The sequence below is a fragment of the Lactuca sativa genome, chromosome 1 (genome assembly GCF_002870075.4).
Source record: "Lactuca sativa cultivar Salinas chromosome 1, Lsat_Salinas_v11, whole genome shotgun sequence".
NCBI classification, from domain to species: Eukaryota; Viridiplantae; Streptophyta; class Magnoliopsida; order Asterales; family Asteraceae; genus Lactuca; species Lactuca sativa.
This window is the reverse complement of record NC_056623.2, coordinates 53,235,741-53,249,221: the sequence shown is the minus strand read 5'-3', so window position 1 is coordinate 53,249,221 and position 13,481 is coordinate 53,235,741. Positions and strand designations below refer to the sequence as shown.

The window sequence follows — 13,481 nt, the reverse complement described above, 5'->3', positions numbered from 1 at the left end:
AAAACTTACATCAACCGACCCATCATGTCTTTTTTATTTTACCACAATCAGTTTGCTCACTTACGGATCCCACTTGAAGAGATACTCTCTGCCACCAACAACTTTTCTAGTGAAAATATCAGCAGACAAGATGGATTTGGATGGGCTTACAAAGGACAACTCTTGCGGTCAGGTGAATTGATTGACATCCTTGCACGGAGGTTAGATCGGGAATCCAATCAAGGACGTAAAGATTTATATATGACCGAGGTTTCGATGCTTTCTACACTCAACCATGAAAATTTGGTATCTGTCATTGGGTTTTGTGATGAAGACCATGAGCAGATGATCATATACAGGCACAAGAGCCATGGAAGTCTCGATGAATATCTAAGTGAGCCTAGGAATCTCACATGGATGCAAAGATTGCAGATATGTGTTGGAGTTGTGCGTGCATTGAGTTACATCCATTATGATAAGGGACCCGATTTTAGCGTCATACATCGTAATATCAAGAGCTCCAAGATTTTACTAGAGGATAACTGGAAACCCAAATTATTTGGTTTTCAACTTTCCATGAAAAATACAGCAACTCGAAGACACAGACTTCTTCTTGACGATCTTAAAGGGACGGTCGGGTATATAGACCCAAGATATGAAAAGACTGGAGACGCGCGTAACTTATAAGTCAGATGTGTACTCGTTTGGGGTTGTATTGTTTGAAGTCCTGTGTGGGAGGACAACATTCAATATTCCTGCTGAAAGGTGTTCAGCACATTCAAAAGAGGAATCACTTGCTGATGAGATCTTGGAGCATGATCAAGCCGTCAAGCAACAATACAATAATAGAATGCCAGAGGAGGATGAGATCATGGAACAACCACCTGGTCCTGTACTAGATCCCCTAGACATGTTTACGTTTATCAATAGAAGATATAAGCACATAGCTGCATATGCCAGAAGGGGAATTACTAGCTCCATTGGCCATACTCCGTTATGAAGACAGAAAACTAGACTGTATGATCGATCCGGATCTATGGGAAAACAAATGGACCCACAATCATTCAACATCTTCTCAGAAACAGCATATTACTGTTTGAAGGAGCAAGATCAGAACGTCCGGAAATAGATCAAATTGTCATAAGGCTTGAGAAAGCACTGAATCTTCAACAGAGACATGAAAATCGTGTAAGTGATCAGTTTTTTTTTTTTGTGTGTGTGTGTGTGTTGTCTTTCATCTGTCCTTTTTCACATTGAATTGGTTGCAGTTAACATTAAAGTAACGTTCAGATGTTGCCACTGAAGTTGAAGGTCCATCAACCAATCATTTGGAGGTAATTGATTTCTTTCTTAGAAAATGGAAAAAGAAATTGAAAGTATTAGGTATATTGATACACTAGACGGAGAGCTCTTGCGTCTTATAAGTTATATTAAGGGTGAAACTCGTGTATTACACGGCTTTATTAAAATTAAAAATTTAATATCAATATATAAACATTAAATATTTTATAAATTAATACTTTTACATAACAAAATATAAAATTTTGAAATATTTATAAAAAAATCAAATCGTTTGGAGCATTAATGAGAATTAATTTTCAAATTAATATATAGAATTACTCGTTTTCCTTATAAAGCCTGTTAGAATTTTATGGGATTTTATTTTAAGAAAATTAAAATCCTTAAAAAATGACAAGTGGAAAATAAAAATTCTAAAACTCCTACAAAATGACATGTGTCAAAATGAAGGAAAAGATGACATGTGGCAAAAAGATTTTCATTTAGTATGGTAGATATAGTGTCTTCTTACAGATTGAAACGAAATGTCTTTGCTAACCAACACTAGAATTATGTCTTAAACTATGGGATTGAAATGTTGTTGTTGTGAGACTTTTTAGCTTTAAGTTATAGCATTCACTCTCATACGTTAAAATACACAATTCAATGCCCATAATTTCCCCTTCAAATGCAATGTTGTCTTGCAGTGGGAGAGCCTGGAACACTTGAAGATTGGATTTCATGATATAGAGTTGGCCACTGAGAATTTTTCTCAAACACACTGCATTGGATCAGGTGCATATGGTAAGGTGTATAAAGCAGAACTCAAACATGTTGATGGCCAAAATTCCTCGAAAATAGAAGGGAAGAATGTATGTGATCTCCCCAAGATACGCACCACCGTAGCTATAAAATGCATCTTTAAAAGAGAAGACACACAAGATGAAAAAGGATTATGCGCAGAAATTAAAACATTTACCAGTTGCAAGCATCCCAACATAGTCTCTTCTTGGTTTTTGTGATGAAAAATCTCATATGATTCTTGTCTACGAGTATGTATCCAGGGGAAGCCTTGATGATTATTTGAGGGGAATTCATAACATGATTAATCTTAAATGGGTACAGCTTCTGCAAATGTGTCTTGATATTGCAGAGGGACTAAATTACCTTCACAATGAACAAAGCATAATACACCGCAACATAAAGAGTGACAACATTCTGTTGGACGATAATTGAGTGGCAAAGATTGCTGACTTTGGGCTCTCCAAATTGGGTCCCATATCTGAACAGGTCAGTTACCTGGAGACAAATGTTGCAGGTACAAATGTGTACTTGGATCCAGAATATGAAAAGACGTATAGGCTGAAAAAAGCATCAGATATATATTCCTTTGGAGTAGTTTTATTTGAGATCATGTCTGGAACTTTGGCCTATGATACAAACTCCATGAAGGAAAATGACAAGGGGCTTGCATCATTTATCAGACAACACTTTACACTTCCAAATTAAAGGGAACACTGAAGGATACGTTAGATCCAAAGCTAAAGGTAGAATTTGATGATAACGTTTTTACTCTTCACAAAGGGCCCAATCAAGATTCCTTGGATACATTTTTAAATATCTCATATCAATGTTTAGGATCCAGAAACACAAGCCCAACGTCCAAAAATTGCAACTGTCATCAAGGAACTCAAGAAAGCATTATACTTTCAAGTACGTAACGTCCTGTTTTGAGTTACTCATTAATATTTGCAACTGAGGCGAATTTATGTAGTAGCTAGGTGGTCGGAGGACCCACCTAATTTTTTAAGTTTACTTACAATTCTCTACTATTTTTTTTTTTTTTGGAACTGCCTATAAATGTTTTCTAGTACCTACCATATCCCATAAAATTTTAGAGTTTCTATAGATTTTTTTTATTTTTTATTTTTATAAAAAAGTAAAAAAATCACCTAATATTTTAGAGTTCTATTCTAGATTTACCTCTAATTTGATGGTTGTACTTAGATAGTAAATTTTGGGTCGTACTACTTCAAAGTAATTCACACAATGTCTGGTACAGTAGCATGCACATATTGTTGGTTTAATCCAGAGGGTATTTTGGGAAATTTAAGTTTATTTAGTAGCTTGACACTTTCAAAAGGCCATGTTGGCCATATTTCCTTTTCTTTAGGCGTAATCAAGAAGTAGGTTAGTTGCCCCATTAGTTTAGGAAACATTTTCCTTATTTTCCTTTTAATATGTAGTCGATTTCCCAGTCAAGTATTCGTATGAAAAATCAGAAAATTAGCCCCACTCTGTTCTTTTCAATCCTGCAGTAAAGTGAGTAGATTTTGCCCCCACCTGCACAGGCCTTTCTTGTTCTTTTTGATTACCCTATGAATAAAGCTCTTAACTTTCCTGTGTAAAAGACAATATTTTGGTATCAGAGCATAACCTGGTGTATGCCCAAATACCAACCTCGTACCCTCAACATGGGAGACAGAAATGAAAGGAACGAGAAAGACGGACCCATCACGCTTTACTACCCCATGCTCTCAAGAAGCAATTATGTTGCGTGGGCAATAAAGATGCGTGTTTTCATGCAGGCTCAAGGCGTCTGGGACGCTGTTGAACCCCGCACCCCCAATACGGTTGTCGAAGTGAAGAAGGATAAGATGGCCTTGGCGGCCATTTATCAAGGCATACTGGAAGATTTGTTACTCTCGTTGGCAGAGAAGCAAACGGCTAAGGAGGCATGGACAGCACGCAAGACTATGTTCATGGGAGCATATAGGGTTAAGACTGCGAGAGTCCAAACCCTCAAGGCGGAGTTCGAACTGTTAAGCATAAAAGAAACTGAGAAGATTGACGAGTTTGCTGTGAAAGTGAACAATGTAGTAAGTAACATAAGAGCTTTGGGTGATGTTGTAGAAGAAGATTATGTGGTAAAGAAATTACTCCGTGCGGTACCGTCCAAGTTTGTTCAAATAGCCTCTACTATTGAACAGTTAGCTGATTTAGACAACATGTCAGTTGAAGAAGTAATTGGATGATTGAAAGCTCATGAAGAACGGGTAAAGGGGCACAACGGGCACACAGAAAACACAGAAGGAAAACTTTTCTTGACTCATCAAGAGTGGTCTGATAGAGAAAAAAAGAGATGAGGATCAGAAGTCATCCCAGCGAGACAAACGACCCAATGCCAGTTCACGTGGCCAAGGGAGAGGTAGTGGGAGGAGTGGTACCTGGTCTGGACGTGGTGGGCGTCACGGTGGTGGCGCTTATCACAATAGAGATGGAGGGCACGGATCATCAAACAATAGTGACAAAGAGAAGATACAGTGTTACAACTGTCAAGACTTTGGGCACTACATTTTCCAATGCCAAAATCAACGTCGTGAAAGGAATCTAGAGGCCAACTTAACACAAGTACCAGATAATGATGAACCAGCTTTGTTGTTGTCCAGTGGCAGAGCCAGGGTTAACGTAAAGGGGTATCCCGAACCAATGGGTTCGATTTCTTGGTTTTTCAGTTTTCCAGACTCGGTTTCGGGTTTAAACGCAAACCCATTCAAAGGTTTAACTTGTTGAGAATTGAGAATCTTGTGTTGCTTATATAACAGATGTATAGGGGCTATGTTTCATTTTAGGGCCGATGTGGGATAATTTAAGAATTATAAGAAATAAGAAAGAAGGTGAAGGGATATAGGATAAAAACTGATAAATAAAAAAACTTACCATATGTCAAACCCAAGATTCGAACTTCGAACCTCCGGAAAAACACCATGTCGTCATAACCAACTGAACCAACTAGAGCTTTTGTTATTTTTTCGCAAAACACATTTATATTAAGGAATGCAAAATAAACGAAATTTTTCGGAAAAATTTATACTACTAAATTTTTTTTGAGGGGCATCTCGGGATACCCCGGGATCCAATGTGGATCCGCCAGTGTTGTTGTCTGCATACAACTCTGAAAAGGTGTTCCATGAGGTATTTCTTAATGAAGAAAAAGTCACGCCAAAGCTAAGATCAGAAGGGAATGAAACAAGCAAATCTAAGGTGTGGTACTTAGACAATGGAGCCAGTAATCATATGATAGGAGAAGAAGAAAAGTTTCGTGAAATCGATAAGACCATAAAAGGATATGTCAGGTTTGGGGATGGCTCCAAAGTTCGAATAGAAGGCAAAGGAGCAATATTATTTCTGTGTAAAAATGGTGAACAAAGACTACTTCAGGAGGTGTATTATATCCCAAGCTTATGCGACAACATAATAAGCTTGGGACAGTTAGCTGAAGAGGGTGACAAGATACTCATGCATGGAGCATTTTTGTGGATTCATGACAGAACCGGGAGGCTGCTGATGAAAGTCACAAGATCAGCAAACCGTTTGTACAAGATAGCCTTGAATGAGATTGAAGGGAAATGCTTACTCGGCAGTGAAGAAAATGAAAGAAGTTGGTTATGGCATAACCGTCTAGGGCACGTGAACTTCACTTCACTTAGATATATGTCAGAGACTAACATGGTTCATGGGCTGCCATGTATTCGAGCCCCCTTGAGTCCATGCGAAGGATGTTTAGTTGGGAAACAAACATGAACCTCACAGCCAACAGAAGCCAACTTCAGAGCAACAAGAAGACTCGAGTTAGTGCACGGGGACTTGTGTGGTCCAATCACACCAGTCACACCATCAGGAAAAAGGTATTTCTTACTTCTTGTAGATGACTTCACTCGTGTTATGTGGATTCATCTCATGAACACGAAAGATGAGACTTTGGGTGTGTTCAAGAGATTTCGGGCGCTTGTAGAAAGTGAAACATGTGACAAGATCAAGACTTTTAGAGTAGACACGGGTGAAGAGTTTGTGTCCAAAGATTTCGGTAACTATTGTGAAGAAACAGGTCTGAATCGACACTACACGACACCCTACACCTCCCCCTCCCAACAAAATGGGGTCGTGGAGAGGAGGAATAGAACAGTAATAGAGATAGTTAGAACAATTCTGAAGTTCAAAAGGTGCCAAAGAAATTATGGGGAGAAGCAGCAAGACATGCAGTGTATGTGCTTAACCGTGTGTCAACAAAGGCATTAGAAAACACAACCCCATACGAGTGTTGGACCGGAAGAAAACAAAATGTTGAACACCTGTGGGTGTTTGGCTGTATCGCTCATGCAAAAGTCATGAAAGGCCATCTCAAGAAACTTGAGGATAGGAGCAAGAAATATGTATATCTTGGAACAGAATTCGGAAGCAAAGCATACAGACTGCTTGATCCCAGCACTGGAAAGATTTGTGTGAGTAAAGATGTGTGCTTTGAGGAAGACAAACGGTGGATATGGGAGAACTCTGAACGATTTAAAGAACATTTAGGTTGTCCATTGGTTGTGGAAGGATACAACGAGGAGGCTGGTGAACAGGTACAATATGATGCACCTTCAAAAACTTGGGGCTTTAGTGAAGGTGATACCACAATGGACTTCTTCAATATAAGTCAACAAGCCCACTTCAAAAATGAACAGAGCCCAACAGAACAGGCCCACAACTCCAATAAACACTCTTTCGTCCTCACCATCTAACCTTAGTACACCCACAAGTTCAACATGATCAAATACCAGCACCTCAGAATCAACAGGTGGCGGTGCACCAAAGAGATACCGCCGGTTGTCGGATATCTACAGACAAGAAGATGAACTCCTGCTCACTTTGGATCACGAAGAACCAAGCTCTTTTGAAGCAGCAAAGAGTAATGTCGAGTGGGTAAAAGCCATGAAGAGCGAATTGAGTGCCATTGAGAAGAACAAGACATGGGAATTAGTGAAGCTACCATAGGGTCGAAAACCCATTGGTCTCAAGTGGGTCTTTAAACTGAAACGGTACCCAAAAGGAAACATCTTAAAGCATAAAGCTCGGCTAGTAGCGAAGGGGTATGTTCAGAAACAAGGGATCAATTTTGAAGAAGTCTTCGCTCCAGTGGCCCGACTTGAAATAGTGAGAGTACTTCTAGCTCTCGCAGGCAAGAATGGATGGCGAGTCCATCATTTAGATGTGAAATCAGCATTATTACACAGGAAGCTGGAGGAGGAAGTGTATGTATCGCAGTCGGAGGGTTTCGTTAAGAAAAACTCGACAGGTATGGTGTACAAACTGTCCAAGGCGTTGTATGGTCTTCGACAAGCCCCTCGGGATTGGAATGCACGCCTTGATAAGTACCTGAAGCAGATTGGTTTCAGAAGATGTGTTCATGAGTATGCAGTGTACATAAGAAAGTCGAAAGAAAACGTGTTAATAGTAGGGGTCTATGTTGATGACCTCATTGTCACCGGAGGAAATGAGGATGAGGTAAACACATTCAAGAAACAAATGAACTGGGAATTTGAAATGAGCGACTTGGGGCTGTTATCATACTACTTGGGTATCGAAGTGACTCAAGAAAAGAATGGAATCAGCTTAAAACAAACAGGGTATGCTAAGAATTTGTTGAAAAAGATGGGCATGGAAGAATGCAATGGAGCAAAGGTACCCATGGAGCACAAACTGGAATTAACAAAGGATGAAGATGGTGAACCCGTAAATGCTACTAAATATAGAAGTATTGTTGGTGGTCTGAGATACTTATGCCACACTAGACCTGACATAACATATTCAGTGGGAATTGTAAGTCGTTTCCTTGAAAGGCCCACTAAACTTCACCATCAAGTTGTGAAGAGAATTCTAAGATATATACAGGGAACTCTCAATCTTCGACTGTTTTACCCTCAAAGCTCTAGAAAGAATGAAGTGATTGCATTCTCAGATAGCAATCACACCCGAGACCTGGTTGACAGAAGAAGTACAAGTGGAATGGTGTTCTACTTGAATGAAAGTCCAGTGACATGGAGTTCCCAGAAACAGAGATGTGTTGCACTGTCATCGTGTGAAACGGAGTTTATGGCAGCAACTATGGCAACATGTCAAGGAGTCTGGCTTCGTTGTTTGATCCAGGAGATAACAGGGAAAAGCTAGGCCCAGTAACAATCCACATTGACAATAAGTCAGCTATTGAACTAGTAAAACATCCCGTCTTCCATGGGAGAAGCAAGCACATAGACACCCAGTTTCACTTTATCAGAGAATGCATTGAAAGGGGGGATGTTGCTGTAAGGCATGTTGTAAGTCATGAACAGAGGGCTGATATCCTCACCAAACCGTTGGCAAGAATCATGTTCAAGGACATGAGAGAAAAGCTTGGAATGGAGACTCTGGATTAAGGGGGAATATGTTGGTTTAATCCAGAGAGTATTTTGGGAAATTTAAGTTTATTTAGTAGCTTGACACTTTCAAAAGGCCATGTTGGCCATATTTCCTTTTCTTTAGGCGTAATCAAGAAGTGGGTTAGTTGCCCCATTAGTTTAGGAAGCATTTTCCTTATTTTCCTTTTAATATGTAGTCGATTTCCCAATCAAGTATTCGTATGAAAAATTAGAAAATTAGCCCCACTCTATTCTTTTCAATCCTGTAGTAAAGTGAGTAGATTTTGCCCCCACCTACACAGGCCTTTCTTGTTCTTTGTGATTACCCTGTGATAAAGCTCTTACCTTTCCTATGTAAAAGACAATACATATATTGATTAAAATATTTAATGACCAATATATTGAAATTTACTATTTTTAAAGATAAAATAATTTTGTTGAGCAGTGTTAATGAGTAAAATATACTTGTTGAAAACTGTGCAATGAAAAAATTTCTTGTTTCTTGTTAATACACAGGGACATCCTCAATATTCAATTGCTGCATAAGACAAAAGAATTAGTATTACATTAGTTATTAGTTCATTTGCTCAAAATATATATACCAACTTATCACTCTTGGAGCACTTGATTACAAGTAGTCAAACATTTTATCTTTCATGTCAAGATGGTAAATTTAAATAAGGTTTTCATATGAGTTAAATTACAATTTGTTTTTCAAATTGATTATTGTGTCCCAATACTATATATTATTCACAGGAAAACCACACGGGCAATCTCAAGATTTCACTTGAAGACATAAAATAGGCTACGGACCACTTCAGTATACACAATTTTGTTGCAAAAGGAGGGTTAATTTGGGGCAGTATACAAGGGAGAAGTTACAAACGCGAATGGAGGTCACACCGCGATTGGATAAAGATAGTAATCAAGGAAAAACTGAATTTTTGACTGAACCTGAAATTCTTTTGGAGTACAAACATGAGAATATCATTGGCTTAGTAGGCTATTGTAACGAAATGGGTGAAAGCATCATTATTTATGAGTACGCGTCAAGAGGAAGTCTTGATAAATACGTGAGGAGGGACGATGGCCTTAATTACCTAGATGAAACGACTTCAGATATGCATTGATATTGTGACCGGTTTGGATTTTCTTCATGAGGATACGGTAATACATAGAGACATCAAAAGCTCTAACATTCTACTAAATGATGAATGGAAAGCAAAAATTGCTGATTTTGGGATTTCCTTGATAATTAACTCCAATAACTTGTTAGGACAGAAGTATACAATCAATAATTCTAATTGAAATAAAACAAACGAATTCAAATATATTTAATATACAAGAATCAATTTACAGAAAACATACTTGTTTGATGATTACATAGAAATTTAATCATGAAAATGTAGAGATTGAAGTCTGCCTGAAAATGTAGAGATTGAAGCCTGCCTTGCAGTGTCCTAAGACGGAAATTTCGTTGGTAGGGATCTGTCACGAGGATACAACAATCAACCAAGGCCATTTTGACTAGCATCCAACCCAATCCCTCTAGTCTAAGCCTTTGATCTAATTAGTAAACAATTAGTAGCAGACTTTTTAAGGGAGTATAAAGTTCCTCTTTCTTCCAATGTGGGACAAGTCCCATAGAGAGAGTTTTCCATTTAATAAAGTTCCAACATAACTAAGGATATTGAACCTTAGCAAGAGAATCTGATGTGTATTCACTAGGTGTGGTTTTATTTGAGATGTTGTGCGGAAGATTGGCTTTTCAGGAAGATAGCGGGTTTCTAGGTTTATTGGCTGAACGAAAATGCAAGGAGGGAAAACTTGATGAGATCGTGTTTGAAGGTATAAAGGACCAAATTGCGCAAAAAATAATTCACTACATTTCAAAGCATAGCCTTTCAATGCGTACAACACGAGAGAGAAGAGAGACCAACAACAGGTGAGGTGCTACGACGAGTTAAGCAAGCACCGGAATTTCAAGTAAGTTTTCATATTCGTTGGTAATTAATATATGTTAAATATGCGGATAAAATTAAAGGTATTAAGGCTAAACTGTAGAAAAAGTTTGTGCAATCCTTTACAAGTATTAAACTCTGTTTTTTCATTAATAATAAACAAAGAAAGTTTATTTTTAGCAAATAAGCTAGGAGGATAATACCTTGAAAGTTGAAACCATGTTTTGTTGGATTTTTTAGTTTATTTTTGAAGTAAAATAATAAATAAAAAAATCTAAATAAAAAGATTTTTCTAGATATAAACAAGTGTTTTGATGCAATATATAACTGAAATATGTATTTTTAATTGTTTAACTATTACAGGAGGACTATGAAATATGGGAACCCAAATTGCCTAATGATTATAAAAAAATAATCCCCGAGATGTACAATATTACTAAAAGGGAAAAGGACCTGTATGACTTGCTTTCCAAAGGCATCCTCCTTCAAGAAGACCAAGTGGTAATTAACACATAATTCTCATGCCCAATCGTTTTGTGTTCTCTACATGCCTCACAATCTCATATCATTTTGCTCTTTAGAATCAATAAAAACCAATACATTGTTTCTATTTGTTGCTGTATGTAAATTTACTAAATTGATTTTGTCACTTGAATATATGCTGAATAACCGGAAACTCCTTCAACCTATAATTAATTTAATTACTCTTACACATGATCGATTATGCACAACTGCTTACCAAATGCCACAACAAACTAAAACTACGTGCATTTATAAACTAGTTTTCATTGATGTATGCTAGTCGTTAATATTTTTTTATGTAATTGATCTTTTCATACAAACTATATATTGAGATCATTATAATTAATGTGGAGAACAGTCTGAAATCATACATACATTTATTTACATATAATAGAAATTGGGTTTGATTTGTTTTGTTTTGTATGATAGTTGTTTTCTCTAGGCCGTAATGGAGAAAAAAATGAAATGATATCAGCAAAAAGGCTCTCGTACATAAAACATTGTCCACATATATGGCGATCAGTCCTTGAATCCAAGTATCATTCTCTTTTTTTATGTATGTCAGTATGTGTGTGTGTGCTTATATTTTTCTTGTAAATATACACCATTCTTAGATCAACTAAATTATATATTGCTATATATATCTTTCTGGGAAACTAAAGGCATTACTAATAAAAAATGACAAGCATTATATGTTGCAAAATGTCCAGGTTTCAGGTTGTAGCGGAGGTGTTAGATATTTTGAATCTAAAGATTAAAATCAAGACAAGAGCTAAACCTTTATCTCAAGACGTCGTTTATGGGGTTTATTTAGTCTTCAAATTTTCTAATCCAAAAGCAGTTTTAGGTAAACCTTTGTATGTGAACCTAAAGTACAAAATTCGGAGAAAATCCTCACATGCATATTTTGCAACACGGAGAGACAACCTCAACGACTGGATGATGATCGAGTTAAGGAAATGAGATGTAAGGAGATGAGAGGTAAATATGATATAGGAGATGACCATTAGGATAATATCTTTAGGGAAGATTAAATGAATATAATGGGGATAGGTAATTGGGTTAATTGTTTGATGATCTAATCGATACTTGTATTATGAATTGATGATTAAACATAATAATTATATTATTGTGGGTTGAAAACCCTATGTGCTCACCGGTTTCCAAACCTGACCCACTCAATATATTTGTATCACAGGTATCGATATGAAGCTATATTACACTGAGAGATTAAATGAGATGTAAATCACTAGTGTAAATAAGGTCTGTTTATGCTTATGTTTTTGTATTGACCATGACATCCCAAATGTTTTAACATGAATAAAATACATTTCTTCGAAAATGCTTTGATAGTATACTTATCATGTTTTCTAGGAACAAATTCCGTAACAGTTTTCTTTAAATGACTACTCTGATTTTAAAATAAAGCATAAACAAATCGGTTTTTTCTGACCGTGAAATTTGGGGATGTCACACTAGAATGAATATTGATGAGGATATAAGCCTATTTATTGGCAAGGATAGGAACACACTAATTTTGATAGGCAAAGACAATCATTAATTAGGCCCTAAACGGTATCCAACCAATCGCAAGACGTTATATGGACACTTCTAGAATCTTCAAGCTTGAGGGATGTGCATGGCCGCGACCATGCACCTAGGAGCAAATTCTCAAGAACCAACAACACCATCTTAGCTCCACTAACGCATTCTCCGGCTATTGTTAGAGTGCATTCAGAAGTTAGGCAGCTCCTTTATAAGGCCAAGGGCGCATTCAGCAACACGACAACGTCGTTACAAGTGCCCAACTCTTTTACTAAGTGCTCAAAACATTTACCAAGTGCCCAACGCATTATTCAAGTAGCACACTTTTTCCTTACTGCCATCGCTTTCTCCTTCCTTGCATCAGTTTCTCCTTCTTGACAACGCTTTTTGATTCCTAGAAGCACATTAGTCAAATGCTCTAACGCATTTAAGACTTAACATCATTTTTTCAATGGAGCATTCTCTTAGGGAGCATACTTCCACCAAGAATCATTCTCTTGATCAAGGGTATATTCTCTCTCCGGCTATTAATGTCAAGTCTTCACACCCCAATGTAGAGATGTGTTCTCACCTACTATAATATTATGTCTTATACTCATCTTTTCATCTTTCATTATCATGTCGGCATCATATCATTCCCTCCCCCATCTTTCATTCCAACTTTTGTGTGTATTATATACTCAAACCTAAAATGCAAGAGCCTTTCTATTTTTTCTAATATCTCCCCCATCTTTCATTTCAACTTTCTGTGTGTATTATATACTCAAACCTAAAATGCAAGACACTTTCTATTTTTTTCTAATATTAAACAACCTAAAAACGCATACTTAGCATATGAAGTTCCGGTTCCGATCCGATTTTGCGGTTCTAAATCTCAACGCTCCGTAAAAGTGTCCACACTAAAAGTCTAAAAGTGCTCTTATAGCATTGGCCTATAAAAACGCATACTTAGCATATGAAGTTCCGTAACATTGAGCGG

The 13,481-nt window shown here is 37.3% G+C and overlaps 1 protein-coding gene across 1 annotated transcript; it reads left to right on the top strand.

Annotated features, from left to right (window-relative positions):
• Positions 1 to 7,377: 7,377 nt before the first annotated feature.
• Positions 7,378 to 8,247, top strand: LOC111909958 (uncharacterized mitochondrial protein AtMg00810-like). Its single transcript, XM_023905751.1, has one exon. The coding sequence runs from the start codon at positions 7,378 to 7,380 to the stop codon at positions 8,245 to 8,247; it is 870 nt and encodes a 289-aa protein (XP_023761519.1).
• Positions 8,248 to 13,481: the final 5,234 nt, after the last annotated feature.

What these genes read in the sequence shown, in the direction of transcription:
- LOC111909958 (XM_023905751.1), top strand. Translation starts at nt 7,378, where the DNA reads ATGGTGTACAAACTGTCCAAGGCGTTGTATGGTCTTCGACAAGCCCCT.